The sequence below is a fragment of the Struthio camelus genome, chromosome 7 (genome assembly GCF_040807025.1).
Source record: "Struthio camelus isolate bStrCam1 chromosome 7, bStrCam1.hap1, whole genome shotgun sequence".
Taxonomy (NCBI): Eukaryota; Metazoa; Chordata; class Aves; order Struthioniformes; family Struthionidae; genus Struthio; species Struthio camelus.
Genome location: NC_090948.1, coordinates 10,522,850 through 10,547,306, shown reverse-complemented (window position 1 = coordinate 10,547,306; position 24,457 = coordinate 10,522,850). Strand labels below are relative to the sequence as shown.

The 24,457-nt window shown below is 37.7% G+C and overlaps 1 protein-coding gene across 4 annotated transcripts in view; it reads left to right on the top strand.

Annotated features, from left to right (window-relative positions):
• CASP7 (caspase 7) overlaps window positions 1-24,055 on the top strand; it is a 30,091-nt gene extending 6,036 nt beyond the window's left edge. For 2 of the 4 annotated variants that reach the window (XM_068951682.1, XM_068951683.1), the window contains exons 3-7: window positions 16,839-16,987; window positions 18,065-18,193; window positions 18,632-18,807; window positions 20,236-20,374; window positions 21,678-23,816. In XM_068951682.1, coding sequence (XP_068807783.1) covers window positions 16,839-16,987; window positions 18,065-18,193; window positions 18,632-18,807; window positions 20,236-20,374; window positions 21,678-21,901 — 817 coding nt within the window. In that variant the 3' untranslated portion in view covers window positions 21,902-23,816. Of the gene's footprint in view, window positions 1-16,838; window positions 16,988-18,064; window positions 18,194-18,631; window positions 18,808-20,235; window positions 20,375-21,611 lie in introns of all 4 variants that reach the window. The other 2 variants (XM_068951684.1, XM_068951681.1) reach the window with 2 other exon arrangements.
• Window positions 24,056-24,457: the final 402 nt, after the last annotated feature.

The following is a 24,457-nucleotide window of genomic DNA, read 5'->3' as shown; positions in this document are numbered from 1 at the left end:
GGTAACATCATGAAATAAAATAAAATTCTGCTTCTACAACTTTAAGTAGAGCTAGAATTTCTCATACTCATAACACAAGGTTTTTAAATTATCTATGTCTTAAAATTACCAGGGTTTGGTAGACTAGCATTTGCTCTCTCAACAGTCATGACTCTTGGTGGGCTTCAGTGAAGAATAATGCAGTAGAGGGTGAGTGTTAGTAGTATCTGGATACTACTAACAGTTCTTTTCTAACCATTTGCCTGTTGGTTACTTTTATCTTTTTTCTACTTCAGCCCTGCTATCTGTTTTACATTCAGTATTTGGAAGCATAAAACAGCATTTAAAACTATATGTAAAAATTTTTATTAATACCTAGTTATTATTGAAGCCCTTTATGCTTCTGTGGTGGCTTTAATTCAGAAACATCAAATGAATTATAACAAAACTTCAGTGAGGAATTTGAGAGACTTGTAGGGTATACTGACATATCGTTACCAAGAGTACATCAGCTGTTTAACAGTGCAAAGCGGCAAAATATCTAGGAAGTATTTATTTCTGCCAAGTCAGACCAATATAAAATTTGAGACTTCATTTTAATTAATTTGGAAGTCTACTGAAAAAATTGGTGCGTGTTTGGTCTTCCATAGTTCAGTAGTTAACGATATCTGCCAAGCTTTGCAAATTAGTATTTAGATCATAAAGGGCTGCAGGTGAATATGGCTTTTTTCATAGGTATGGTGTTTATTGAGGTTTTAAAGCATCAGACTAAGGGAAGTGCAGATGTTACTAAAGTAGTCTAATTTAATTTTGTGACTCAATGAAATCTCAATATAGCCAAATTTCTCTAAATAAGTGGCCTTATCTTTCAAAGAAGAAATACTCATTTTTGACATTCAGCCTTAAAACATCTCTTTGCATATGGGAAGGAAGAGCAGGGCTGAACTACTGTTGATGGGTTGTAAACATATTTGCGTGAAAGTGGATTATCCTTTATAACCCTCATGATGCTGGTAGGTTGTTAAGTTAGGACAGCACAGCACCTAATTCAGTGAGACCTGCGTCACTTCAGGAAGATCCCTGATACAGATTAATAACCACTTCTAATGACAGCTTTGGAGCTGTAACAAGACTGGAAAATTGTCTTTGTGTCAACCTTGCTCTTTTGTTGTTCTTTTATCCTTTGGTATTTATTTTCCACCCATGTTTGATTGTCAGCAGTTTCTTTTTATCTGGTTTGTAGCAAGGTATTTCACAGGTAGAACTGGCAGAAGAATAGTTTCACAGAGTGTATGTTTTTTTCCCCTCACATCTGCATACATTTTCCAGAGTTGCCCGTTTTATATTGTTTGGGCCATTTTGAAACACCGTGCCTGATCTTATAAATGAATTGCTTTATATGTAGAAAAGATACTGTTAACGTCAGCTCTGCCTGCCTTGAAACTGACGTGTTCAAATCCAAATGATGCCTTCAGTGATACCTCATCTGTTTTAACATAACTTTTTCAGTTCTGTAACCGGTTTTTCCGCCACCGAATATTGCAGGTCTTTTAAAAATAAACATCAGTAAGAAAAGTATCTCTTTATCCTTAGACTAGATAGAATAAAAATAGCCAAGTTACTTTGCAACAGAGAACAGCTGATGAATCTTTCATTATCTCTGGGGCTGGAACTCAGAGGTCTGAACTGAACTTGGTTCAGCCTCAGGTTTCCTTTATGGCTGTAAGCACCCCGTGCCTTGGTTTATCTTGTAAAGGTATAATCATCTTTTTTTTTTTTTTTTTTTTTTTACTAACTTCAAAGTATCCTGACTTTGAAGTTTACTAACTTGAAATCCTAACTTCAAAGTCTAGCACAATATCATTTTAATTTTGTTTGAAGTTTGTGAATTCTACCTTACACTAGCTAAATACCAGTATATATTCCCTCTACAGCATTGAACATGTAATTTCAAAAACAATCGGTTCAGGCATCTATAGTTTGTACTGCCAGTGCTTATTCCTACAAAGACAATACAAGAGATTTTAACATAGTATAGCCGATGTTTCATTTACATTAGTTTCTTTTAAGATAGTGGTTGTTTTTTATTTTTTGTTTTTGTAGTTTTTCTTAGATCTAGAACTCAACTTCTAGGGAATACTTTAGGAGTATTTCAATAACTAGTTAAAATTGTTCTCAGTGCTTGTACTTTCCTCTTGGAGATTTACTGAATGTACCGTTTGGGAAATGCCCACTTATCTTGAACTTATATCTAGTCTAAAGTTTAGTCATTAATTTGCAGCCAATATTGTTTCCAGTCATCTCCTTAGAGACTTTCTCATGTGAAGCATAGCAAACCCTGAGTTATGTTTGAACTGTATCTGTAGCAATCACAGTAGCAAGTCAGGAATTCCTTTTTATTGTAGTAATTTATCTCCTTCATTGCAATAAACTCTGGGTTGTTGTTGCTCAAAATAGGGAGGAAAGGTATTATACATGTAATTTTAATTTTTTTAGCAACTGACAACAACAAATGAATCCAAATTTATAATAAATCAAAACTGTGTAAGAGTAAATATATAGGAAATTAAAGTGCAAAAGGGATTTTATAAACTGTGTATGCTAATTTGCTTTTTTTTTTTGAGAAATGTTCTTTGTGTAAATACTGTAGTGATGGTGTATAAGGTTCTGAGAGAAGGAAGAAAGACGTATTAAAAGGTAAAATTTGCTGTCTCACCTCCCACCTTAAGATCCGCTGTATTTTCCTGCACTCTTGTACTGGGACAGTGTAGAATCAGAGTGACGGGAGTGTGTTTTCTGGTTGTCAGCAAAGGTAGATCAGGCCTGCATGACCTAGCTGTGAAGGGTTGAATAGCCCCACAGAAAAGTCCAGCGTGACCCACTGCTGACACAGGCGAATCTTTGGGCCTGAACACAGAGCATCCTGTTTCACTCTCCAACGTAGCCCTGAGCATGGTGGGCTCCTAGCGTTAGTAAAGAAGATAACACTTGCTCTTGAACACAAGGTGAAGTTATTTTCAGATGCAGTGTGGAGTGCCATTTGTTGATGAGCCAAGGTACTGTAGAATGTGATGTATCTCCTTCCTTCTCTGCCACTTTTTTGGAAGTCCCATGAGTGAATGCTGTAAAAGAGTTTAGCTTATATCAAGCTAATTATAACTCTGCTGGCATTTTGCAATTGCTAATCCTAGCCAGAACGTTCTCTGAGAAATAGTATTTTTTGAGTTTTTGCCTTATTTTGAGTTGTTTTCCATGCCATCCATATAGAAATATACCAGTTAATTGTTATGAGTACCTATGATAGATAAGAGGAGCTTTCTCTTTTTTTTATGGCATAAATGGGAATTGCTTATGTGGAAAGCGTGTATGTGCAGGTTTTGTAGAAATGAGCAGAAAGCCTTTCAGCAAGCAACAGTATACGTTATCTTTTATTTGTAAAACTTTACCTTTTGAATGTTATTTGAGTACTATGTTGCATAACACACTGTGAGTCCTGCACTGCAGACATCATGCAGAAAAATACTTAGGAATCTGAAGATGGATTACAAATCAAGGGTTGAAAGTCTAGAGCTTACTCTGTTTTGATCCTCTTAACTGAACATGTCGCACCACAAAATTTTCATGTAGGCTGTAAATCAGCCTTGCAGCGTCAAGTGCCTAAAGACTAAGAAATTGCTGCCTGGCTTTTTTTATTTTTCCCTTTTTTCCTCTCTCTCTCTTCTGCTAACTGTTGCAAAATGTGGACACAATATTAGACATAATTGGCTGTTTCTGAAAACTTTTTTTTTCACAAAACAGAGCTAGCTGAGCCCCACTATGCTTCATCTGTTTCATTTATATGTAATGAATAAAATTGCAGCCACAATTTTGATTTTGAATTATGTTCAGGCCATAGAGCATAGTTAAAAAGGACAGGAAGACAGATTTAGATGTAACTAACAAAATTACAAGGGTGTATATATAATGTAAAAGTGTGCCAGCAGAAGACTTACTTATTTTTTCAAATAGCTCAACTCCTTTCACTACTCTGCGCGTTTCCGGCTGGGGCGGTTGTCCCAGACGGCATTCTCCGTGTTCCAAGCTCCTAGAGAAGATTCTCACACCAAATTGGGGAAGGGCCTGAAATTAAAATGAGGCAAAAAAGCTGGAACAGTAATTCAGAATCTGAAAAATGTCTTATAATGAGGGATTTAAAATGTAATCTATTTATTTTCTCTAACTAAAAATGAAAGGTGTTTCAACTGTAGTATACAAGTATATACATGAAGGAGGAAATTGGGAGATGGGAAGCATTTTTCTGATTAAATAATTCAGAGACAGATCCAACACAGTGAAAGCTTATGCCAAATAAATTCCGTCAGGCAGATTTTTAGTAGTGAGGGCATTTAACCACTGGAACATTTTATTTAGGGCCTGACATCTTTAAAAAAAAAGGATATAAATCTAAAAGATGTTCTGTAGATTAAACAGAAGCTACAAGTTTTTTTGAATAAGATTTTGTGGCTCATTTTGTAAAAGATCAAACAAAAGGTATGCTTACACACAGATGAGTTAAGTTATTGAAGTTTAGCATGTTGCCAATCACCAGTTGGTTTTGTGTACCCTCTGGACTGTTGCAGCTGTGAAACAAAGTATGTTCAGCTAAGCCATCCTTGTGGTAGGTCAGGCCTTACTGTGGTTAGAGCTAATATATTTTGCATCGTGCTTTCGAACAGTGTGGAGCACGCACATAACCATTACTGTAATTCTGCCAAGTAGTTGCAACTTGATAATCCATGGTATCCTGACAGTTAAACCAAGGTCCCAGAGACCTTAAAGGCTATTCTATGCTTCAGGGAAATATCATATTCTGTGGACTGCAACCCTGTCATTTTACACTTAACATTAAATAATCCTGTACAGGCATTAAGGGTTTATCTGTTGAGGGAAGCTACTGTGCAATAATTGTAAATAGGAATTTATAGTATACTAGTGGTTCTGCGCTAAGATCCACTATTAACCTCCATCATGCACAATTGCCTTTGTCTCAGGCAGTCGTTTCCACCAGGAACATGGCAGTAAGCTACCTCACGCACCCTGGACCTAAAGGTTTTACAAATGTGTGATTGCTAAGGATAAAACAGTGGATATTAAATTAATTCGCTAGGTTACTGCATACTAATGTCCCTGTATAAAGAAGCCAGGAAAGCTGCAATTGCTTTATGAGATAAGTCTATTTGGTCTCCATTTTATAATGGAAAACTTAAGACCCAAAAATGTGGAATTACTTTCCCAAAGTTATTCAGCAGCAGTAGCAGCTTTCTAATTCAGCTCTCTGTCCTGAGCACAGCTATATGGCTCTAAATATGAACAATACAATGTATCCTTCCCTTAGAACCAATCACATATTTTCTTTTTATTTAATAGTTTGCGTTAGATGATTAACTGAGCAAAGCATAGTTAACATATAATCTTAATAAATATTTGTTATGACTTGTGTTCTATTGTGGGAGGTGATATAGCACGCTACAAGAAACTTAGGAAAATGGCAGAGTTTCTTTAAAAAAATGAAGCATTTGACTTTCAGCATTTTCTGCAAAATTTGTAACAAAACTGCTACATAAGTCATAATAAGAATACAAGTAGGTTATTAATATGATACGCTTTTATTGGATGAATAAACCCAATCCTGCCTTGGGCAGAGAAATTTATTAATGATTCCTGAACTCTCTTACAGCCCTATTATCTTTAACTCTGTAAAATTTAATTTAATTCTGTAAAATTTAATCTTGAGTCTTGTTTCCATCCACCAGACATTTATGTGTTTTTATTCTAATGCATTTGGATATTAGAGTAGTTTATAAGCTCCAGATAATAATTTCCACTGTTTACCTAACCCCTTTTTAAAGACTGCTTCAGAATACTTTTCCTTCCAAATTAAGCCTAGGATTACAGAATCACAGAATGGTTGAGGTTGGAAGGGACCTCTGGAGATCATCTAGCCCAACCTCCCTGCTCAAGCAGGGTCCTCTAGAGCATATTGCCCAGGATCGCATCCAGACGGGTTTTGAATATCTCCAGAGAAGGAGACTCCACTACCTCTCTGGGCAACCTGTGCCAGTGCTCAGTCACCCTCACAGTGAAGAAGTTTTTTCTCAGGTTTAGGTGGAACTGCCTGTGTTTCAGTTTGTGCCCGTTGCCTCTTGTCCTGTCACTGGGCACCACAGAGAAGTGTCTGACCCCATCCTCTTGACACCCTCCCTTCAGATACTTGTAGACATTGATGAGATCCCCCCTCAGTCTTCTCTTCTCCAGGCTGAACAGGCCCAGCTCTCTCAGCCTTTCTTCGTAGGAGAGATGCTCCAGTCCCCTCATCATCTCGGTAGCCCTCCGCTGGACTCTCTCCAGGAGTGCCATGTCTCTCTTGTACTGGGGAGCCCAGAACTGGACACAGTACGCCAGGTGAGGCCTCACCAGGGCTGAGTAGAGGGGCAGGATCATCTCCTTTGACCTACTGGCAACACTCTTCCTAATGCAGCCCAGGAGACCATTGGTCCTCCTGGCCCCAAAGGCACATTGCTGGCTCCTGGTCAACTTGTTGTCCACCAGGACTCCCAGGTCCTTCTCTGCAGAGCTGCTTTCCAGCAGGTCAACCCCCAGCCTGTCCTGGTGCATGGGGTTATCCCTCGCCAGGTGCAGGACCCTGCACTTGCCTTTGTTGAATTCCATGAGATTCCTCTCTGACCACCTCTCCTGCCTGTCCAGGTCCCTCTGAATGGCATCACAGCCTTCTGGTGCGTCAGCCACTCCCCCCAGTTTAGTACCATCAGCAGACTTGCTGAGGGTGCAATCTGTCCCTTCATGCAAGTCATCGATGAATATATTGAACAAGACTGGACCCAGGACTGACACCCGGGGGACACCACTAGCTACAGGCCTCCAACTAGAATCTGCAACTCTGCAACTTCCTCTGCTGATCACAACCCTCTGAGCTCGGCCATCCAGCCAGTTCTCAATCCACCTCACCGTCCACTCATCTAGCCCACACTTCCTGAGTTTACCTACGAGGATGTGATGGGAGGCAATGTCAAAAACCTTGCTGAGGTCAAGGTAGACAACACCCTCTGCTCTGCACTCATCTACCCAGCCAGTCATTCCGTCATAGAAGGCTATCAGATTGGTCAAGCAGGATTTCCCTTTGGTGAATCCATGCTGACTACTCCTGATCACCTTCTTGTCCTCCAGATGCTTAGTGATGACCTCCAGGATGAGGTGTTCCATCACCTTTCCAGGGACGGAGGTGAGGCTGACAGGCCTGTAGTTCCCTGGCTCTTCCTTCTTGCCCTTTTTGAAGGCTAGAGTGGCATTGGCTTTCTTCCAGTCCTCAGGCATCTCTCCTGAGCTCCAGGACCTTTCAAAGATGATGGAGAGTGGCCTAGCAATAACATCCGCCAGCTCCCTCAGCACTCGTGGGTGCATCCCATCGGGGCCCATGGATTTGTGGATGTCAAGTTTGGACAAAGGATCTCTAACCCGATCCTCCTCGACCAAGGGAGAGTCTTCCTTTCTCCAGACTTTCTGTCTTATCTCCAGGATCTGGAATTCCTGAGGGCTGGCCTTAGCAGTGAAGTCTGAAGCAAAGAAAGCATTCAGCAACTCTGCCTTCTCTGTATCCTTCGTTACCAGGGCACCCGCCCCATTCAGCAGTGGGCCCACATTTTCCCTCGTCTTCCTTTTGCTATTGATGTATTTGAAGAACCCCTTCTTGTTGTCCTTGACATCCCTTGCCAGATTTAATTCCAACTGGGCCTTAGCCTTCCTTGTCGCATCCCTGCATGCTCTGACAACGTCCCTATATTCCTCCCAAGTGGCCTATCCCCTTTTCCACATTCTGTAGACTTCCTTCTTCTGTTTGAGTGTTGCCAGTAGTTCGTTGCTCATCCATGCAGGTCTCCTGCCCCTTTGCTGGACTTCTTACTCAGAGGGATGCACTGCTCTTGAGCCTGGAGGAAGTGATTACTTGAATATTAACCAGCTTTCTTGGACCCCTCTTCCTTCTAGGGCCCTACCCCAGGAGATTCCCCTAAGTAGGTCCCTGAAGAGGCCAAAGTTAGCTCTCCTGAAGTCCAGGGTTGCGATACTGCTTATTGCCCTGCTTCCTCCTCGTAGGATCCTGAACTCTACCATCTCATGGTCACTGCAGCCAAGGCTGCCCCCAACCTTTACATCTCCAGCTAGACCTAGTCTTCAAACTTGTCTTTAAATTAGTCTTCAGAGTTGTAAGGAAGGCTTGGGAGTGTGAGTATCCTAAGAAACAAGCACAGTCTTCATTAACTTCCTGGTTTGAGTTTCATTCGAGCAAAAGTCTTCTCCTTTGGTGACTTTAAAACTAGCCTTCTTTAGTGAGCTGGGAGTCAGTTTCTGAAGATGTCCTTAATAAATCATGAACTGAATAGTGCTTTTAAAAAGAAGCTGGAACCTAAATATTTATTATGGCCCTGTTCCTGAAAACACTTATAAACAGCCTTTGTTTTACTGCAGGATGAGTCCCATTGCTTTTAGTAAGCCTGCTGCTAGGAGGCGAGTTAGGTGCGTTCATTAGGACGTGTGGCATTAGGACACGCACAGTGGCCGTTCCATTTTATTCCATCCCTTCCCAAAAAGGACTTTCAACTTTTAGAGCCTTTGGCAGAGTGGTATATGAAGAAGCAGACAATGCCCAGGCTTTGGGCATATATGTGTCACTGACAAATATAAACCTTAGACTCCAGTATTACCAGTTTGGCATTTTCACCCTAATTTAAAATTTCAGTAACAGGGAAAACAGGACTACTAAAGGAATCGGAAATCTAGGACTGCCTGGTTGGTTTTATGCTTTTATGTTATTGTTTTGTGTTGAATTGTTCATGTTGTGTTACTGCTTTCTAAATCACTGCTGACAGCTTTCATGCCTTTTGTGTAAGACCGAAATAAGCCGTAGTAAGCAATATAGGTGAAATAATGTCTAGGTGCTTTGCAATAATGTCTAGGTGCTTTGGGGGAAATTTTTATGTTCAGTTGTGTAGGACTCATTTTCTTTTTTTCTTCTAAATGAAGAATTTCTATTTTATTGGGAAGATTCTGATTTTAATATTAGAAATTTATTTTATTTTCCTTTTTTATTTCTCTGGAGCATATTTAGAAATAGCCTTCTCTAAGGACTGGTTATTTTGTAGTGCTAATCTACCAAAGTCACCAGTCATCTCAAAATTGTCAGCTGATAGATTTCTGTAGGGAAATTGAAAGTATGCGAGATGTACTTGAACTTTTTCTGTATTATTGAAGGCTCATCACGAGGCAATTAACTGTTAAGGTGCTTTTCAGTTTATCTACTGGCACATGATTTAGAAACTCAGGTAACCTTTGTTAAAAAGGGATTGTGAGGAACTGAATTTATTTTCTTACTTGATTTACAGTTAGATTTAAGTTCTTTCAAGGGAGTAGTTGGTAAGGTGTTAACTGTCTGAAAAGAGATCAAAATCACATCTGCCCTGGTAGTGTGTTTCAAGAGAAAGGGCTTGAGAGCCTGTAGTGTTTGGTTGGCAGGTTCCTTGGGAGGGATGGAAGGAATTTCCTTGAGATCAGAGGGGGCCGAGCAGAGTTGGCTGCAACTCAGAAGGTCACCATATGAGATGACTGGGAACAAGGACCTGCCCTAGAGGGATACAGTGGTGAAAGGGAGAGTTCTGTACAAACCTGTGGATTTCTGCCTTGTCTAGCTAATTTACTTTGAACTTTCTCTATCTAGAAAATTAATTATTTTAGTTTTCATTTTGTCTTTCTGAGGTGGAGAGCCTTCTGGTATTCTTTAGGAGCTTGCTATAGGAGAAGGTCTAGGCAAACCCTGCTTAAAACCATGGCCAGTTCAGAGTCCCATCACAACGCTGGAACTGAACAGTTAAACTCCCTAAGTAGCTGTTAGATAAGAAAATTTCTGCATAGTATCAATGAACACCATATTGTATACCTATGAGAGTTCAAAGCATATGAGAGTTTTTAAACAATCATTCCCATTATACTTGGAGGAAAACTGAGAACTAGAGACATGATTGAATTGACAAGGTCATAAATTGATTCAGAGACAAAGATGGAAACAGAACTCAGAACTCCCAAAAGCGACCATCTTCTGCAGTGGTGCATGTTAGTTTTTACAGTAGGTTTCACTCTGTATTCCATTATACAAAAAGCCTTCTTTTGCATTTGACCCAGCATCACATCATCAAATGCAGTGTAATACCATATTAGTATTTGATATTAGTCATATATGTGTATATATACACACACATATACCTATATTTATAGACATATACAAGCCTATATGTATATAAAATGTATGTGTTTATATATATTTTTATATAAAATATACTATATTAGTAATAGCCTTTATGGTTGGTGCTTAGTCCTTATCCCGTATAATTTCTGCTTTCTGATTATTAAAAGTAAAGGTTTATCCATTTTATAAAAGAGCCAATTCAAGTAGGGACATATTCTCCTTGTCCAGGAATTTTACTGCTCTGCCAACCTGATGCAACATTAACAGGAAAAGGCAACAAGATAATCTGTTATCTGCATCCTGCTCTAAATCTGCGTGTCACTTTACCAAAGTGGATCTGACAAAGAACAAAGAGTCTTCCTTAAAGAACTTAAGATCTAAAAAAGCTCTAGTCAGGTTTAACAAGTGTCTTGTGCTTGTTCTTGCCAATAGGTTTCAAGAACAAGAAATTCAAAGAGAGGAGAGTGTACAGTAATTACAGGTGTGCTAAATATGGTGAAATTAGACTGGATAAAAGCATTAAAGCTGGCAGTTTGAAAAGGAGGTTATGTAAGAGCAAGACCTAGTGAGGCAAGATCATCAGAAAATGACAGACATATGAATAGACTGTTAATTACAGAGACTAAAGTGGAAATGTAGAACCAAAATTTGAACCGTGATTTGTCTAATTTATGAATTGTTTCCTGTTGTTCACTTCCTTTGTTGTTCACTTCCAACTCTGAATTGGTCTCAAGCAAGTTCAATTTTGTTATACATAACCTGATGATGCTTTGTGAAATCAAGCACAATCATATTTGCATTTTCACTATTTCCTCTCTATCCTTTAATTACTTACTAAAAAATTCTACTCCAGGATTTTTCCGCAGGAGAGTAAATGTAGAACTTGTGATGAGCGATAGTCACAAATATCATCTATATTGTACATGTAGTAATGCAAGGGATTGTATTTTATTTTGGACAAAAAGAGAAGCATAGAACAATACTAGCTGTGTATAAATAAAATCAGCAATATAGACGACACAAATTTCTTCAGAGATCTTAAAACTAATGTATTTTCCTGTGTGCTTACTCCACAGTATCATAACAATGGGGAATTTATTTAAATTTTTAAAAGGTCTTAAAACATAAAAGTCATTAGAGGGACATCTCAGTGACTAGTAATAGGGTAAAGAACATTGCAGTTTTAAGATACCAGTTTCATTCCACATCATTAAGTGTATGAAAGTTCTGATGGATTTTGATGGCGTGGCTGAGTAAAGTTGTCCCATCGACTGTCACTTTATCACTGTTGCAACCTTCTTGCCTGGACTGAACAGAAAGGCTGAAGTCCTGGCTGGAACCAAAATAAAACTATTCTCCAATGTCAAAAGGCATGAGGACTCATGAAAGGATACTGAGACCATTTGTATTCTGTAAGAACAGCATGGTTTTTAAGACAAAACAATTTTTTTTTTAACAGAACCCTGTTATCAGTCATTAAAAATGATGTATCGTTACACATTATATTAAAGAAACATGCCAGAATAAAAGCAATCAAACATTCTGAAATATTCCTTATCCAGTTAAACTTTTTGAAGTTACTGAACTTCATATAGTAAGAGTAAGTCAGTCAAGAGAGTTCTCTCTTTTTTATGTGTATACTTTATCTAGAAATGAATGTAATCAGTTTAACCTTTTCTACCCTCTTCTAATTGATCACTTCCTTAAATTGAATAGTATTTTAATTGTAGATTTTTTTTTTAACTACTTACATCTTTCAGTATAGCCACAAAATTCCCTAACTTTCCTGGAGTGTGAGAGAATATACCTATTTCCAAAGCCCAGGTATGCCTGTGTAATATCACTTTTAGAATTCTTTTTGATTAAACACATTAACTTCCTCTTAGGGGAAGAAAAAAAAAAAGAAAATAACCATCCTATGCATAGAAAGTGATGATCCTGAAATTTGTCTTTATTCTTAACCTCCTGTATACGTGGCTATTTAAGTGACTGTTCTTTTCCAGGGAGAGCTGTTGTTTCCTCTATGTGCTGTGCTAGTTGCCACTGAACTCCTTGCTTGTAAGGCAAAGAAGCTTATACTTTCAGAAGAGCTCTATAGTCTGTGGGTTACTATCAGTCTCTTTTTAATCACTGTTAATGTTCAGATTTAGTAAATGGATTGCTGTAACAGTTTCTATCCTAGACATTGCATTTGCTTCTTCTTCATGTTCCCTCTTAGCTACTCCTCACTTGAGAATTTCCCCTGCATTACGCTGGCACTGTTGAAGGAGAGGCCCTATCCTTACAGCAGACCAGCTTTTCTAGAGCAAAGGTTTGTTGCAGGCCCTGACCTTTACACCTTGCCCAAAGCTCAGCGCTGCTAGACTGCACGGCTGAGTTCTCACAGTGTTCTGTCTTTCTCTGTAATGTTTCCCTGTAAACGTTAGGCATTGTTTAGAATATACGGAGTTCAAGGTGATAAACGTATGCAAACTGAAGATCTCCCATGGCAATATACCATGATACACTTGAACTTAAGCAGAGAGTTCTCACTGAATTACTTCAAGCCCTGGAGGGCTTGCGGATGTGAGCCCACGAATGGGTGAAGCAGGTGAAAGATGTGATAAGAGACTAGAACATCAAAGGAAGCCAATGTACTGCACACTGCTTCTTATTCCATTAACATGGAATACCGATACACAGTAGAAAAGGAAAGTGCAGTGAGATGCCAATGAGAAAGGAAGCCAAAGGAGAAGAAATTACTGCTCCTAAGAGACTCTGCTTTCAGTAAAATTGTCAAGATTTTTATTTACTTACTGGAAGTAATCTTTAAATATATTTAAAGGTTAACAGTGGTGCTTTTAGCCTTTTAAACCCTTAAATCCTAATATCCTTACACACTGATGTTGTAATTTACTCACAGTGGAACAGAAAAGGAAGTTTATGATGTTAGCTAGCGGTCCCCTGAACAGTCATTATCAGAGTTACTGTCGGTGCAAGTGAATGTATCTCCATTGACTTTGATAGAATTTTAGCCATTCATGGTGATGAGAAATTTGGCCTTTGGTATTGAAAAGTTCAGTAACAGAATAATAAATAGTATGGGAAAGTTTAATTTTATATTTGAAATGTGAGAAGTTGATAATAATGATTTTCCCAGGGTTGACACTGATGACGTGTAGCCTTTCTGAAGCCACATTCCCAGACATACTGTTGTCAAGCCTAATGCCTAGATTCAGAGACACAGTAAGGATGAAAATGACCAAGCTATATGAGGGTGCCAGAGTGGAGTTTCAATTTTGCTGAACTCTTGACCAAAAGGAGAGAACATGAAATGTGTGAGAGTACTGATAGGCAGAATATTTCTGTCTAAGGAAAAGATCAGAGTGACCACTAGTGTAGTGAGAAATTACGGCACAGTTATCATTAAAAGCTAAAGAAGCAGAGAGCAGTCATAAAATACAAATTTGTTTTCAGTCTGGACAAGCTTTAATCCAAAAAGAGGGAAATTGAAGGCACTGGATATCAGACAGTCAGAAAGAAATAAAACTGAGGGCAAATAGTATAAAACATTTTATAACAATACATAATAAACCTTTGGAAACCCTCTCACAAAATTATTTTTTTATTAGAAGGCTTAGTAAGAACCACAGTCGCAAATATTTATATTAGCATGTGCCCAGTTTAATGGTTAGAAAATAAAAATTTATCTATAAAGCTTCATGCTTTCTGTCACAGACCAGTTTCTCACTGACAAGAAATTTGCTTTAAGGACTGATTAATATGTAATGATTACATTATTACTCATTATTACAAGGACTGATGTTAGCTGGTTTAAGTCGTAGAATAGAACCTTAAACTGTCGGTTTAGTCCAGCTGGGCAGCTCGGCAGCTCCCATATCGTGCTATTTTGGCGCAGAGAACATAACTTTCAAAAACCAATCTCTGTCTGGACTGCAGACCCAAAATACGTGTCCACCACAACTTTACTTCCTTAGTCATTCAGTTTGGAAAGGTACCAGAAGTTTTCTGGAACTCTTGTTGTCTGCCAGTAAATAAATCGTAGGCGTAAACCTGCAATAAATGTGGCTGCTTAATACCTGCTTAGCCTGTTCCGCTTGGAAGGAATCATTAGAACAAAACTGCATTGTCCTCTGCAAATGAAGGGGGAAATGAAAAGGACAGATTCCCCAGTGCTGTAACCATACTGAGGAGGCTGACTGTGACATTTGACGTTGTACAACGTGTAGATCCTGGCCTGCTTTGGGAAATATGAGCAGTTGCTTCATCCCTTAAACATTTGAGTATTTCTACATGGATGAGTACACGCTGTTGAGTTCAGAAGTGAAGTGGTTTCAGAGGAGAAGCTATGTGGCTACGTTACTATGCCACTTAACCTAGCTCGTATTTTCAGTCAGGTTTTTTGTGTGGTAAGATGGCTGCATGCCTTCTGAACTAGCATTAGCCTACCTGCAGCATTTTAGAAAAGCAGACAGCGTAACCGTGATATTGTACCACTGATGTAGATCTGTCCTGAGTGTCTAGAACTGTTCAGGGGTTGGACATTAACAGAAATTTATGTACAAACCCCTTAAAAATATCCTATGGTGTGTAGCAGCCACTGTTAGTCATAGAGCTTATTCAGGAAGTCAGTGAGGCCAACAAAAGCCCGTAGAAACTTGAATCCAGGGTGGATTGAGAAAACTGGCCTCTTCATTGACCTGAGTCATTATTTGTTGTTTTGAAATTTCTTTTTCTCTCTTTTTTTGTCAGAAATCTGTGTAGTGATAAAGGACCAGAGGGAATTTTAGGTTAAAGTAAGAATCCAAGATATCTTTGAAAGTCAAATGTAATACTAACATCGCACAGCTCTGGATAATTCTTTAAAATGGTTAAAGTCTTTTCTTGAGGCAAAGCATATTTAATTATTGCTCCCAGAGCCCTCAAGAAGCAGTATGTGAAGAGAATAGCAAAACTTCCAATTTGCTAGTGGAAACTGTACTTCCCAAGTATCAAGTAAAATCCTCAAGTAGAGACCATTCAAAACCTTGCTTTGAAGTCTAAGGGAGGAGATGAAGGCTGTATGTGTGTATATATATATATATCTATATGCATATATAGATATATATATATATGCAGTCACATATAAATATGAGGAATAATCTAGAGAAGGTTTGTTATGGTTTCCAATTTGTCTTTTCTCTTAGTAATAGAAAAAGAGGACACCTAGAGCTAAAGATAGCAATTGTTAAATTGGGAAGGTAAGAAAATACTTTTCCTAAACAGCATTTAAATCAATTGGCAGCAGTCTGATGTCTACAGGCTATAATTGAAGCAAACAGTTCAGTAATTCTCTAGAAAGGCTTAGATGTCAGTGAGAATAGTGAAAGTACTTAAATAATTGAGATTATGAGAAAAATCAAATTTTGTTAAAAGCAAACTATAGAATAGTTATTTGTGCTGAGAGAAGGGGTTATGTTTTCCTTTAAGACATCAGCAATAAATACTATTGGAAGCAGGATGTCAGGCTGACACTTTCTTCTGCCCTTTCTGAGCGTTGTTTTTAATCAGGCCTTTTCCAAAACTTGTTTATATTTCTGGGATTCAATCGGATTTGTTGTAGTATCTCACTGACTTCAATTTTGTTTGAGGAGATCTTACCAACATCAGAAGCCATCTGCTTGGACCAAAAAGTCCGCCCTAAAAGCAAGCATTAAAGTATCACCAAGTTCCTCATGCTCGTATTGCAGATGTGTCAAATGATGAATCGTATTGACTATATTTGGTTTGGTTGCTTAGTTCTTCATTTAGGATACATTGGTGAGTAAGGTGCATGCTGTCCTTCTGCATCTCTTTTTAATCCAATTTAAGACCTTCTCATATTGCAGAAAGGCCAGGGCGCAGTCATATTAGCGGAGGGTATTTGACTGTTTTTTTTTCTTTTAATTGTGTTAAAGATGCAGATGATTACACCAAAATGTATTTAGCTTTTGCATAAGTTCTGACTGTTTATTGGCAGATGAAGTTAACACATGACCTATTCACATATGTAAGCTTTATGAGTAGGGACTGCTTTCTGCTCTTTATCTTCAAAGAATTTAAGGGTGCTGATGATTGAATAAACAAATCCTATCTTGTCATTGGGTAAATTGCCTATCTTCTTGCTGTGCTTGGAATCGCTACTAAGAAAGTCCTATCTGTTCTTCCATAAACTGTTTATATAATACAAGTAAAATAGCACTTAAGTCCAGGACCATAATTTGCAAAAGGTTACTGCCAGCCTGACCTAAATCTTAGGCCATTCATTTCATCCATGAGATTTGGGTCGAGGTCTGCATATATTGCTATTGGCTGCTATTCACTCTAGGGGGATTTTACCATTGTTAGAATCCAATAGCATACAGTAATTGCTCCATGAAATCACAAGATTTAACTGAGGAGTTACTATCTTTACATCTTTATCTGAAATATAAAGGAACGCAAACATAAAAAAAGAATTAGACAGGGCAACCCCAATAGTGTGAATTAATATAAACAGCCACAGTGCGTGTGACCAGCCACTAATAGTATTTTCATTTGGTTCAAATAGAAGAAAGAAGAATGGAGAAGAAGAGCAGCCAAAGTCCACTCTCAGTAATCAGTACCGAATTGTTACACCCACGTTCCAGTATAATATGGACTACAAGAAAGTTGGCAAATGTATTATTATAAACAACAAAAATTTTGAGGAGAGAACAGGTAACTTTTTTCCTTTGATGATACTCGTTACAGATTTTAGAGGTTTTACACTTTCATTAATCAACAAGCCTGTTATTTCTAAGACATGGAATTTTAATGAATATATTCTTCTTATTTGGAAAATAGCTATTCCTACAAATTATTCCTTTTCTTTAACGCTTATATTAGAGCAGCTCATGGCATCTCCTTTGCAGTAGGCACATCCTTATGGGTGTTTAAAAGAGCATATCACCAAAGTCTATCAACTTCAGACTAAACCTTTGCCCTAAGTTTAAGGTTGTGTTGTTAAAATTTGAACTTTGTCATCAGCAGCCCATGTTATAACTTCTGTATCCCTGAGGTACAGATAAAAGACGCTGCTGTGCTCTATTCACACTCCTGAGATAGCTGAATTTAACTTTCCAACTGTGGATGGTTTTGAAGCAGACAGATAATATTTGTGTTATAGTCAACTCCATAGATCTTTGCCAGGTCACAATGCCTTTTTCCTACACACTGTGCAAACACACTAAATGCAATGTTTACTCCAAAGAATTTACATAAGTTTATTTTATGTGAGCATCACAGTTGGGATTTCTTATCTATAAAAAGATACTTGAGAAAATGAGACTAAGTTCAGTGTTATGTGGAGCTGTAACTGCAGATTTTTTGCTTCAATTTCATGGTTTTGGTAGAGATTTTAAAGGTAATATTATGAGTCTTTGAAATTTTTTGTAACAGTGCTCAACACTGTTTAAACTCTTTATTCTCGGAATGCCGTATGCATATGTTACATTACATAGCCAAAAAGAGATAGGTCCGTAGAGGCCCCATGGTGCAAGACGCTGGGGGTATAGGAGCACTTTTCAGGACAGGATGCGTATTATCATTAAACCTTGCCTTATTTGCCTTAAACCAAATCTAACAATTTGTTCTGAATGCAAACAGGTTATTTGAGAAAGTATTTAAAGGATTGTTTTAAAATCATGTCACCATGACATTGTCAATAAACTGTAAACTTAAAAAGTTACCTATGAACTTGTGAATTGTTTTGAATTGTTTTATGTGCAATCAACTGTATTACTTGTTTTCTGGCAGGGATGGGCACACGCAATGGCACTGATAAAGACGCTGGAGATCTATCTAAGAGTTTTAGAAACTTAGGTTTTGAGGTTTGCACATACAATGACCAAAGCCGTGATGATATGGAACAATTACTGAAGCAAGGTAATAATTTAGAATCATAAAATAATTTAGGTTGCACAGGACATCTAGAGGTCATCTAGTCCACCTCCCTGCTCAAAGCAGGTCAAATTAGAGCAGGTTGCTTAGACCCCACTAAGTGCAATTTTCTCTGTAGAAGGATTCCCTTTCTGACTGGATTAGACTTAATTCCTCACCTCTTCCTTCAACATCAATTCATATTTGTGTAGTTTTGTGGTGCGTCTTGCCTACTCCAGTGGGCTAGACTGAGTCAAGTGAAGAGTACGGTTCATGTATGCAGCGGTATTCACATCAGTGAAAAGTGGGTTGTGTCATCTTCATCTATTCTTTTTTCATGCCTTCCGTTGAAGTAGAGACCCAGAGTAAATTTGGTCTTTGGACGATCTGTTTGCTAGTTGTAATTTTCATTTAAAATTGGGCTAAGAAGTGTTTGATTTGTAGCTGCTGAGGAGGATCACAGTGATGCTGCTTGTTTTGCCTGTATCCTTCTAAGCCATGGGGAAGAAGGCCTCATCTACGGCACAGACGGACCCATGGCAATCAAGAATCTGACTGCACTCTTCAGAGGAGACAAATGTAAAAGCCTCATAGGCAAACCCAAATTATTTTTCATTCAGGTAATAGCCCTAAGGTAAATATATTATATTGCTACCGCAGTGGAGAAAACATGTTATGTTGTTTGTCTGTTCTGAAAGGGCCCTGTAAGTTAATTTATTGCATTTTACTAGATGTTTGGTGAAGAAAATATGTTGGGAGAAGTTGACTATAGGTGAATTGTTTATTTTTAAAAGGTGGGTTATATACAAGAGTCATAGATGTAAAGAACGTACTGTCATTGTAATTTTCTCCATCCAGTTTTCTGTACATGGTTTCTCTTTGTTATTGGTAATATATCAACTTCAGAGAAGAGAGAGAATCTCCTGTGTGCAAAAAAGGTGAGGACAGTATGTGAGTATCAGTAGAAAGAATATTGTCCAGATCAATTTGAACAGAGGCTGTCTGTACAAATTACTGCATTCTACTAAAATATTTTTTCTCTCCCTCAGTAGCCTGAAAATTGATATCATATTATTACATTAGCATATAATTAATTATATATTACTTAAGCTTTTTAAAGACAACTTTTCCAAGCAGTATTAGCTGACACACCATGGGTCTGAATTCCCTTTTTCGTCATAGTATTATGTACATATGGGAGTTGCAGCAGGCATGTGGTTTTCCCTAGGTTGTCCCGTCTATTAATCCTCAATCTCAAAGTCTGTTTTAGACTCTTCATACTATTAAGTTATGTTCCTTTGGTTATAAGCTTGTAATGGGTTCGGTGTTGCTTTATAAATTATGTTAGTAAAGGCAACTAACTCAGCAGACTGCCCAGGAGACTGCTATAACAGCTGTCAGTCAAAACTACTGATCAAGGGCTGAAACTTAGTGGCTTAGTCTGTGGTACCAGTGTATATTATAACTAAACTACATGACTAAGAGGAAAATAGGAATAAAAGAGAGAAATATAAAATGCTACACATCATAAATCTCTTCCTTTCCATAGTGTTAGAAATGCAGTATACTTGAAGTATAGTGCTATGGCAATGAGTGTCAGGAACTAAAGACAATGTGTAGTCCACTATAAAGAAAATGTCCAGAAGTTACATTACCTAAGACATTATGTAATAATTGAGTGCTGAGGAAGGACAGCTCTAGAATAGTAAAATTGGTCATAGTTTAGAGTAAGTTGTCTAGCACACTTAAACTAATGCTGATTTCGCACCTGGAAAATCTACTGAGTTCCAAAGCCTGCAAGACCATTACCTCCCTTTACTATACACAAGAAACCGTATTGGAAAATAGGTAAGCTAGCCATGGTCAGGCGTGGTTCTCCATGAACGGTATCACTAAGTAACTTAAATTACTTTAAGCATTACTTTTTGTTTCTAATTCATACAAAGTACTGCTTAAAACTGTCAGTTAAAAAATGTTAACAACTACTTTGTGAAGCACCTCATTTCTCCTCATTAGACAAGTTCTCTTTGTCTTCTCTACTGTTTCAGGCATGCCGAGGCTCTGAATTTGATGAAGGGATACAGACAGACTCTGGACCAGCAAATGACACTCTGGAAACAGATGCCAATCCTAGATACAAAATCCCAGTAGAAGCAGATTTTCTATTTGCATATTCCACAGTGCCAGGTAAAAAAAAAAAGAGGGTCGGTGGGGAGGAAGCCTAACAACTTACAACCATTTTTCCTTGCAGTATTTGTATGTGTAAATTAGACATGGGTTTTTGCACTTACTTAAATTTCAGCTCTTAGGTATGTATAAGTAAATAAACAAGAGGTAGAAAAATGCTTTATGAAGAACGTTTTCAAACTTTTAAAAAAAATTGTTTTCTCTTATCTTGAGTGCTCTTACCATTTTTATTTTGGGAAGTACAAATAGAAGTGCCATATTGGCTTTCACTGCTGTTCAGAATTTGAATGTACCATGGTTAGCACCCTTCTTTTTTTTAACTAGAACTTAGAATCTAGGGAAAATATTCCCACTGTAGTGCTATGGAGCTAACCGTATGGAAATGTTTGTCACAGTAGCCATAACTTTGTATAAGTACATTGTTAACATAGAGAGTGTGAGCTGAGTATGACAGCTGTCATCATTAGAAAAAGAAATAAGTTATCTTAAATACTTGTTGAAGATTACTTGATAAAAAAGCATAATCTGAAGTCAGTAACTCCTTAATTATAGAGTAGACAGAGTTTGGAGATAGACAATTAATCTCTGATTGAAATAATTAATATAGCTGGAAAAAGCAGCCACTTATATCTTCAGTTTTCAGTTGACAGTTTCCAGCTGTAGTAGTTGTTCTAATAAAACATGTTATTTCTGCAGAACTTGTTGTGTCTGTACCTTACCCGTAACAGTTGCAGCGCTACTACCACTGGTATTACAGACTGACCTTCATTGACGATACTTTGTACATTGGTGGACAAATCACATAAATTCCTTGAGTTGTACCTGTATCCACCCCTTTTATGCTAGCTACAGCCGGAACAGCAAAAGAGCAGCCCAGATTTGGCAGGTGGAGGCATTACAGAAGGGAAATGCAGTGCTATTTTGGGAATCCTGTCCTTCTAAGGCCCAGTTTAGTGAGTATGTTGAATGTGACTTGAAGCCAGGAAGAGGAAGGGCTGCAGTTTATTCTTAGAAAGGAAGAGCATGAAATCTTACTTCTTGCATTTTCCCAAATGCAAAAATATAGCATGATACTTTAATATTGTGAGGATCAGAGAGCTAAGAATACACAATATTCTCTGCTTTAATGAATATGTTATACAAGTGATGAGAATTAAACCTTCCATTTGTGCATAGTTACTCCTTCAGCTAGAACCCTTCACCTAAATTCACACCTCTCTGCCATTCCACTTTTCAGCACATGACAAAGAGAAAAAAGAGGAAGAACAGCCCCATGTACTTTCTTCTTTCTTTTTACTATAAGGTTATTATTCCTGGAGGAATCCTGGAAGAGGCTCCTGGTTTGTGCAGTCTCTATGCTCTGTACTAAATGAGCATGGAAAACAACTTGAGATCATGCAGATCCTCACACGGGTCAACTACGTGGTGGCCACAAATTTTGAATCACAGTCTGATGATCCACGCTTCAGTGAGAAGAAGCAGATTCCCTGCGTAGTCTCTATGCTCACTAAAGAACTTTACTTCTGAAAACATATTTTAATGTGGCCAATGGCATGAAATCAGGGTACACTTTTGGGGGGGGGAGGTTTGATTATAAACTGGTTTAACACTCTTTTATAATAGAAATGTAATTATACTGGCTTTTCATATTGTATAAGCTGGGATTTCTGTAGGATGGGTGATATGCAGGATTTTACCGAAGAAACAAATGCTGTGGGCCAGCTGTGCAGCTACCAGTAAATACTGTGTCTTGATCTCCCTTAGCATGACAGTCTTGATTTATGGATGCTGAAGAGGTAAATTTCCATACCTATGAGCAACGAAAGCTCCCAAAATTATACTTATCTTCCCTATTACTTCATACACTCAAGAGATGCTGTGAACTTTTCTTTTGTAATGTTCAATTGTTATATGTTTTTTGATTATTTATCCCCCCACCACTTAAAACTTTCCATCTAATTTCATTCATATTTTTGGTTACTGATTTTTCTTTTTAATCTTACATTGCTTTTGGTGCTTCACCACTATGAAGTGGAAACATTTCAGTGTTTGCTGCTTCATAGGCTGAGTAGAATAAGAGATGTAATTTTAGGCATCAATGTTATCAGCTTCTAGGAGGAAGGACAGGGAGATCACAAATTGGATCAAGGTAGGATTAAAGGAAATTCTCTTGGTGGTTAGTTTTTGCTGTTCAGTTTTCACATTCACTAAACACTGGTCTTGCACATGCTGGTAATGGAAAAGCAGAGAACCACTCTCTCTAGAGGATAAAAATAAGTCCAAACATGAAGCTAAGATAATTGGCAATGTTCATTTCTAGTTTCTGATGGAAATCAATGGAGTTGCTTGTTGTTTTGTTTCATGGAGTTTTTTTAAGCGTAGGAAATACTTGATCTCTTTTTCCATCTTGGGGAAAGAGGGACGGATTTCAGTGTTCTGAGACTCAGATACCTGACCAGTAACAGCTATTTCTTTTGACTAAATAATTGTTTTGTGTGTTCTACCTATTACTAAAATGGGGGTGGGCATGGTGTAATGCTTACTTGGGGAGGGGTGGGACAGAAAGGAAGGGAAGTCTGTCTCTCAATCTGAATAAACTAAACAATCCCAGAAAGCAGATTGTAAGATACTGATGAAAAAAAGCAATCATGAGACTCCATCTTTTCTTTCACTTAATTACTGGTTCATGGAACAGTGACTTCCTTGGAAATTTCCTAAGAGCATCATGTTATGGGAATGTCCAGTGCCAAACTGAATTTGTAGCTTGAATTTATTTCTTAGTCTAATATGTTTGCTTTCCTTTTATGAGCATTATTAATGGCGACAATTTGATTGCTGCTCTGTGCTTAATTTGAAAGTCACTTTACTTAGTTACAATTCTAGCATAAGGTCAATAAGTAAAGAATCAATATTTGTAGATGGTTTAGCTGAATAGCGTATAAATGTAACAAATAGAAAAATCAAAATGAAAATCTTTATAAAACTGGACAAACTGTAACTGGAGGAATCCTTATTAAAATGCTATAATAAAGAATTTTTCCTTGTAAATGACAGCTAAATGATAAAACAGCCTGAAACTCTGGTATTACAGTTTTTCTTTTTGCAAAAAAAAAAAAAAATCTGCTTGGTGATTCAGAAATTCTGAACCAACAGAGAGTTAATGGTTAGGTTTTGTTCTAAAACTTTAAATTTTCATGTTGAATTGCTAGAATTGTGTGTCTCAGTAATAATTGTATGTTTAGATTTAATTTCTGTTCATTGAGGAATTTGCCAAGACTGGAAGTACTTACTTGAATAGAAACCAGAAGTGCCTTTCTAGCTATGTATTGTCTTGATTTTGTATTTTGGAGTAATGTTAGTGATACTACATTCCTACTTTTTATATTATCTTTACAGTTGGTTGCTAGCTCAAAAAAATAAAGTTAATGATTTGGTTAAACTGATAAGTGAGTAGATAGTCACCTTTTTTCCAATTATTGTACGCTATACTTTTATGAAATTCGCTAAGAGAATAGGTACATAGTAATTAGTGCCAAGTTACCAAATTTTTTAGTTTATTTTCCAACTAGTACTGTGATATAGTGAAGCATATTTTTTTCAGAAGTCAAATTTACAACTGTATGAATTGAATAAATGACTGTTTTGTGGAAAACTTGAGCATGACACTAGTAAAGACCTTTCTAAAAAAAATTTATATGAGTATCTGCCTGTCTAACACTTAATCTGGTGAAGTGAAAACAAACCAAAATACATCTCAAAACCTTTCTCAGCAGAGATTACAGATGGTCTTCTGCATCTTTGTCAAGACAAGATTTCCAGTCTCAGTTGAAAAGTAATTTAGAAGAGTAAGCTGGCATTTGATGACTTGGACTAGGCAGGCCAGATGCTCTCTTAGAGTAAACCCCAGTTATTGAAAGGATTTTGATGGAACTGTCCTGATTTACCAGCCCTTGAAGTCTTGCCCAATGCCTGTGATGTCTTTACACAGTAAATTAGTTAGTGGTCTGGCAATTCATATGAAAATGCTCTTCCTATTACTTCTGGCAAATAGCTTAGACTTAAACTAGTTTTCTGGCATTAGAG